Here is a 7,638-nt window from a genome sequence, read left to right on the forward strand (position 1 = left end):
TTATTTTAGCAAGTCTCCTCTCTTCTTTATTTTCCCTTTAAGGAGTGAAGTTTATTCCTTTGAATGTTGGTATAGTCTAGGGAATAAGCATGTTATTAACATCCCCCTTCTCATTAATTTTCAAAACCCAGCAGCAAAAGAGTCAAGATGCACCTTTCTATTAGAAGCATAAATACTGGGTCAGGAAAGGCACTCATTTGCTGTCACTGGATATATCACAAGAGATACCACGTGGGACAAGAGAACCAGGTCTCATTTCTGAGAAAATTGCAGCACATGCGATACATGGGGACTCCAGACAGCCTGCAGAAATAGCATATGTGATACTGAGTGAAGGAGTCAGATCAGGGTTTAAATAGTGTGTCCTTCATTCTTTAAGGTAGAGTAACTATTTAATCACTCCTTTTATTTGCAAATATGAGAATCAGATATGGAAATTAAGTTTAGAGATTAAGTGATCTTGTTCATCCACCGCCACGACTACCCTGCCCCAGAGAAGGATTTTATCATATTGCTGCACTTCCTTCACAAGCCTGTTGAGGCCTTGGATAGATATGATTGTATGCTAAACAGCTGTAAAGGGCTTCAGTCTCCAATGAAAATGTCAGCCTTAAGCATTCATAGATTTCAAGGCCAGAAGGGACTATTGTGACCATCTAGTCTGTCCTCCGGCATAACACAGGCCATAGAACTTTCCCAAAAATAATTCCTAGAGCAGATCTTGTTTATAAATATCCAATCTTGATTTAAAAATTACCAGTGATGGAGAATCCACCATGACCCGTAGTAAATTGTTGCACTGGTTAATTACTCTCACTGTTAAAAATGTACACTTATTTCCCATCTGAATTAGTCTAGTCTCAAATTCCAGCAACTGGATAGTGTTAGACCTTTCTCTGCTAAGTTGAAGAACCCATTATCACATATTTGTTCCCCATGTAGGTACTTATAAACTGTCATCATGTCACCTCTTAACCTTCTCTTTGTTAAGCTTAATAGGTTGAGCTCCTTGAGTCTATCTCTATAAGGCAGATTGTGTAATCCTTTAATCATTCTCAGGACTCTTCTCTGAACCCTCTCCAATTTGTCAACATCTTTCTTGCGCTGTGGGCAACAGTACTGGACACAGGATTCCAGCTGTAGTCGCACCAGTGCCAAATATAGAGGTAAAAAAACCTCTCTACTCCTACTCAGGATTCCCCAGTTTATGTATCCAAGGATTGCATTAGCCCTTTTGGCCACAGCCCGGCACTAGGAACTCATGTGCACCTGATTATCCTCCACCCTCCTCAATCTTTTTCTGAGTCAGTCCTTCCCAGGATACAGCGCCACATCGGTAAGTATGGCCGACATTCTTTGTTCCTAGATGCATATATTTATATTTAGCCATATTAATATGCAAATTGTGTGTGCCCAGTTTACCAAGTGATCCAGATCACTCTGTGTCAGTGGCTTTTCCTCTTCTTATTTACCATTCCCCCAAATTTGGTTTTGCCTGAAAACTTTCTCAGGGAAGATTTTATGATTTATTCTATTGATGAAGCTGAGAATTGTCTTCACTTCCCTCTAAACCAAGTTAGTTTTTTGAGCTAATACCTATTTTCTTCCTTGAGTGTGGCTTTTTGGGTGACTAGTGAAGCATCCTTAAAAAGTTCACTTTTTTTCTGATTAAATTATTCCTCCCAGCTGATTTGTCTCATAATTGTTTTCAGCTTTGTGCAATTAGCCCTTTTAAAGCCCCAAATGTGTGTGTGTGTGTGTGTGTGATATATATATATATATATGTCACTACTCTAGATGTTATTCTTTTGCACATTGTATGCGTGGTTAAGTCATGATCGCTTGTACTTAAGGTACCATGAATTTTTTGTTCTGTGATCAGTTCCACTTTATCTGTCTAGATGAGATCTAATACAAAATTCCCCCATATAGGATGCAACACCTTTTGCATTAGGGAATTATCATCTATAATATTTAGAAATTCAAGGAATGATTTAGCTTGGGACCTGCAGCAAAGTCACTCAAATTGGAGTCCCTTATGTTCACTCATCTTTTTTTTCTTACACATTGTAGACAGGTGGGTTCATTCTGTTCCCTAGTGTGATTTTGAGGTTCTGTCACAGTCTCCATCTTGTGCTTTATCTATTAGAATATAGATCCATAAGACTTCAGGATTATTTTCTTCCAAGTTAGCCGTGACTCGGGAACAAGTAATGCCATTTTTGATGTAGACTGTCACTCCACACTCCCTTTTGCCCATTTGTTCCTTGCTAAATAGGTTATAACAATTAATTTTAACATTCTAGTCACAGGAATTGTTAAGAGGCAGATGTTTCAGCACCCGCTATCAAATCCTTACTGGGATTGTCAAAGGAGCTGAGGAATTTAGGCTCCAGCTCACATTGAATTTCAGTGGGAAGATTTTCACCAGTATTTGGGTGCTTACATTTGTAGATAGGTGCCTAGTGGGATTTTCAAATGTGCCAACATTGATCTCCCAGTGATATCACTGAAGTCCCAGTGAACTCCTAGTGTAACCATTCATTGAAATCAATGGTAGTCAGGCCCATGCTGTGCTTAGGCATTTTTGTCAAGCCCACGAGGCCCCTATCTACCTCTTTAGGTACCTAAATATATTTGAAAAACTGGCAATAGAAGCCTAACTCCCTTATGCTCCTTTGAAATTCCTTGTCAGGGAGAGAAATTGTTGCTGCTGGGAGCTGAAGACTTTTGAAAATCTAGTCACTTATTTAGGTGATTGGATCGGGATTCCATTCTCATTCTCATGCTCCTTCTCTTTTATATTGTTTAATTATTCTTATTCTTATTAATTATTGTTATTATACCAATCACTGTAGAATCTACGTCCTGACAAACTAATTTTTAGCTTGGGACATCTCTGATTATGTCTGGTTGAAATCATTGATATCCTACCTGAAGCAGAAAACGCAGATGCAAGAATGGCTGAAAGAAACAAATGGTGACAGCAGGAAGGAAACTAGGTCAGCAAATCTTTACTGAAGAAAGAAAAGAATGGCTCAAGCCCAACTCTCCACTGATTCTCTGAGACAAAACAGCCATAGCCATTATGACAGAGAGCTGGGTTTTTTTTTAACTTAAACTGAAGGGAAGTGTGTGCATTAAAAACTGTTCATAACACTTTTGGAAACTATGATCTATTTTTTACTGGCTCAGAGGAAACAATGGGATTGATTCCCCCTCTCAGTCACCCTGGTGTAAATCAGGAGTAACTCCACTGAAGCCCTTTATCTGAAACATCCAGTACTGGCCACTCCTCGGGATATGTTGTACCTCATGATTTATGGCATCAACTCACCAACTCTATTGAGGAAGGTATGACAGTCTGTAACCCTATATTCACCCCTTTTAGAGGACTATGATAAATCTTGTACAAAGTAAGCCTTGTGAGGTATCATTTTAAACTCATAATCTGCTGATTATTATTGCCTCGGTAAAATATGTGGCGTATCATTGTATGTAGGGTTATAAGATTCCACTGTATGATGTTACCAAGACATGTTTCAATGTATTATGGAGAACAGTCACAAACCAGTTCCACAGAGACAAAAGGCTAGCCAAGAGCTGCCAGGCTGCACCTCCACCTAGGAGACAAGGGAGAGACATATTGCGACTTCCAGGGATCCTCCCACAGTCTGCAACATCTTCTGTGCCCCTATCCCCTGTACTAGCCTTGAGCCCCCTCCCACACTCTAACTCCTGCTACTGGGGGGGCCCAATGGCTCAAGAATACCCCAGCAGCGGCCGGTGTTGCTAGTCATGGGGCTGCCCGAGTTGCTCAGATGGTCTCAGGGCCAACTGCATGGGACACTGCAGAAGTCACAGAGGTCCCGGAAAGTCATGGAATCTCTGACTTCTGTTACCTCTGTGACTGAGTCTCAGCCTTACTTGTGAAAACTTAAAATGTATGTTGCTCGAGTTAATACATTTGTTTTATTCTTATATCTAAACCAATGTATTTGGATTGAAGTATTTGGCAGTTCCATTTTAGATAACTGGATTTGAGTGTATCACTTTCATAGAATCATGGAAGATTAGGGGTGGAAACACCTCAAGAGGTCATCTAGTCCAACCCCCTGCTCAGAGCAGGACTAACACCAACTAAATCATCCCAGCCAGGGATGTCAAGCCGGACTTTAAAAACCTCTAAGGATAGAGATTCCGCCAACTCCCCCTTTCTGTTGATGAAGTGACAGACTTTATATGAGCTTGTCTAGAAGGAGAGAGCTAGGCTGTACAAGATGCACATTTCTGGGAGGAAGTCTGGCACTGCGAGTCTGCTGGTGTTTTGAAGTGTAATTCAAGAGTGGCTGGTTATAGCAGTCATACAATTTAGCTGGGAGTGATTAACATGCTGGAGATGCTGTAGCCCACGAAAGCTTATGCTCAAATAAATATGTGAGTCTCTAAGGTGCCAGAAGTACTCCTGTTCTTTTTTCAGATACAGACTAACACGGCTGCTACTATGAAATGCTGGAGATTGTGTGTGAACAGACTAGGTGTGGTGGCTTTCACAGTGAAGCACTGTAAAAGTCATCCTAGACTGGAGAATGGAGGGGACAAAGCTGTTCAACAGTCCAGATTGTACACTGGGGAATGTCATGGAAGGAAAAATGTATATTGAATTTAGAGTTTGCGATTGTAAAAATTGTCTAAGGCAGTTGAGTACTCATATTCCACTGTGAGGAGATAGAACACCAAAGAAAATGAAAGATTTCGGATGGCACCAGCCAGGTGTGTGGATAAAGAGAGCACCTGCTTGAACTCTCATAAGAGATGGGTTACCAGAATTAAAATGAATTTGTATAGCGGGAATATCGGACATTCAAACTGCTGGGAGCCAAGTACATGTTTGGTTAAAGTGTCAAGATACAGGAAAGTTCACCTTTCTGATTTGGGGTCTTGATTCACCTGTTGGGAAATTAAATAGCCCAGCACTTGAGTAAAGAACCCAGATCCCAGAAAAGAGGTGAGGATTTTGGTATTTCTGGGATTAAATAAAAGATACTTGGCTAAAATTTAAAAGTATCTCCTTAAATTTAAATGGCTGAGTTTATTTTCTTTCCCCTAGATGCAATCAGCAGCAAACACTGAGTGGGGAAATCAATCGAGCATCACAGAATTCATCTTCCTGGGATTTGAGAATATTCAGGATCTGCGGGTTCTTCTCTTCCTGGTATTTCTAGCTATCTACATTGTAACCATGACTGTGAACATGCTCATCATTGCTCTAGTTATGGCTGGTCAGCACCTTCACACCCCCATGTACTACTTCCTGGGGAATTTGGCCTTCATGGAAACCTGCTACACCTCCATCATCCTGCCCAGGCTGCTTTCCAGTCTCCTGACTGGGGACAGAACCATCTCTGTCATGGGCTGTATTACACAAATGTATTTTTTTGGTTCTTTGGCAGCTGCAGAATGTTACCTCCTCGCAGCAATGTCTTATGATCGGTATCTGGCAATATGTAAACCATTGCATTATGCCACCTGTATGACATGCAGGTTCTGCCTTCAGCTCACAGCTGGGTCTTGGATAAGTGCATTTCTGGCTATTAGCATAATAGTGTCGTTCGTGTCACAGTTAACTTTCTGTGGCCCCAATGAAATTGACCATTTCTTTTGTGAGCTCATCCTGGTGGTAAAACTCTCCTGCAGTGACACCAACGTGGTGGAATTTGTAGCATTCCTATTTGCCTTGATTTTCACTCTGCCCCCATTTCTATTTACCATTATCTCCTATGTTCTTATTATAGCCACCATCCTGAGAATCTCTTCCATCACTGGAAAGCAAAAGGCATTTTCCACCTGCTCCTCTCACCTTGTAGTTGTTACAATTTTTTACGGGACACTAATGATTGCCTATATGTTACCGAAAAACAACACACTCAGAGATTTAAACAAATTGTTTTCTGTCTTCTATGCTGTCTTAACTCCTATGGTCAATCCCCTTATATATAGCCTGAGAAACAAAGATGTAAAGCAGACTCTAAAAAAATATGCCAGTATGTTTTTGGCTTTCCCAAGAATTCAGACAATCAGAGCAAATCCATTAAGGATAACACCAAGTTGAAAGAACAAAAAAATGACAATTTTTCAGAAACCAAATTGTTCAGAAAAAATTTAGTTCATTTGTTTTTTTAAATTTTCTTCTTTTTTTTTTCCATTGGAACTTGCCATGAAAATTTGTTGGTTTTTTGTTTGTTTGTTTGTTTTTCTTTATTTTTCACTTCTTGTTTTTTTCCTTTCTTCCCCCCTTTTCCCCTAAATCCCCCTTTTCATTGGCAAAATAGAAAAAAGAAAAACACGAGGAAAGGAAGGAAAGGGGAAGGGAAAACTCTAGAGACATTGTGGAAAAAGCAAGAAACAAACATCAAACCACATAATAAATGATTTCTTCACCTCCATGTTTCAATAATAAATGTCATGACAATTTTTGATAAATTAAAATGTAGTCCTTTTCAAAATATGCTGAAAAAAATGATTATTAAGAGCTTGGGTTTTTATGAGAAATCTTTACCATTTTTCAAACAGCTCTTCGTGTTAGATAAAACTTTGTGCAGGGTATGAAAAATTGGATAGTGCGGCTAGGAGTTTTCAAAGTATCCAATGTGATCATTCCTAAAGAAGGAAAGGTTCTTACCACCTGTGCATCATACACACCTATTTCTTTAACTAATGTGGATTTTAAAACAATCAATAGCCTATAGGCTTGTCTGTCTAACCTAGAACTTACCATCTCTGGAAAAGCTTAGGGTGCACCAGTTGTTTTAGCCCCATCTGGAAGGGCCTGTCTATGGACTGGTCTACACTAAAGCTGTAAGTGGACCTAGTTATGCTACTTCACTTATGTAAATTACGTAACTTAAGTCCACATATCTTAGGTCAGTTGACAGCGATATCTACACCATGCTGTGCTGACAGGAGACACTCTCCTGCCGACTTGCCTCCCACCTCTCATGGAGGTGTAGTAAAGACGTCCATGGGAGACCATTCTGCCATCAACTTAGCTTGTCTTCATCAGACCCGCTAAATCAACACCACTGCATGGATCGCAGCAGTGATGATTTATCTGTAAGTATAGACAAGCCCTATGTGTCAGTCTGTTTCCCTGCAAAGAGCCCCTGACAAGTCTCTCTCTCTTTCTCTCTCTCTTTAAAACTGTTTTTGTCCTTTTGATCTGTCTTTTCCCAGCCTGGGCTGAAGAACCATAAACTGAGCAGGATCCCATGTAAATAACATCTTCATGGCTCAGATTTAATTAGAAACCAAGGCTGATAAAAAATTAACATGGCACACATTAAATGGATTAAAAACTGATTAACTGACAAGTCTCAAAATGTAATTGAAAATGGGAAATAATCACTTAGTGGACGTGTTTCTAGTGGTGCCCTGCAAGCCTTAAGTCATTCAAACTTTTTTGAAAAACCCAGAAAATTTTCACTGGTAAAGTTTTCAGATGACTCAAAGATTCTGTGAGTGAGTCAATAATGAAAAAGATAGATCACCTATGCAGAGAAATCAATATCTCTTAGTAAACTAGGCACAGTCAATAAAAATATATTCAAATATGGTCAAATGTAAAGAGGTACATTTAGG

At 39.8% G+C, this 7,638-nt stretch overlaps 1 protein-coding gene across 1 annotated transcript; it reads left to right on the top strand.

Annotated features, from left to right (window-relative positions):
• The first annotated feature begins 5,110 nt into the window (after positions 1-5,110).
• Positions 5,111-6,112, top strand: LOC127031812 (olfactory receptor 6B1-like). Its single transcript, XM_050918841.1, has one exon. The coding sequence runs from the start codon at positions 5,111-5,113 to the stop codon at positions 6,110-6,112; it is 1,002 nt and encodes a 333-aa protein (XP_050774798.1).
• Positions 6,113-7,638: the final 1,526 nt, after the last annotated feature.

The sequence above is a fragment of the Gopherus flavomarginatus genome, chromosome 11 (assembly GCF_025201925.1).
Source record: "Gopherus flavomarginatus isolate rGopFla2 chromosome 11, rGopFla2.mat.asm, whole genome shotgun sequence".
NCBI classification, from domain to species: domain Eukaryota; kingdom Metazoa; phylum Chordata; order Testudines; family Testudinidae; genus Gopherus; species Gopherus flavomarginatus.

Bases quoted from the DNA above. Each gene is read 5' to 3' on its own strand.
- LOC127031812 (XM_050918841.1), top strand. From the start codon at position 5,111: ATGCAATCAGCAGCAAACACTGAGTGGGGAAATCAATCGAGCATCACA.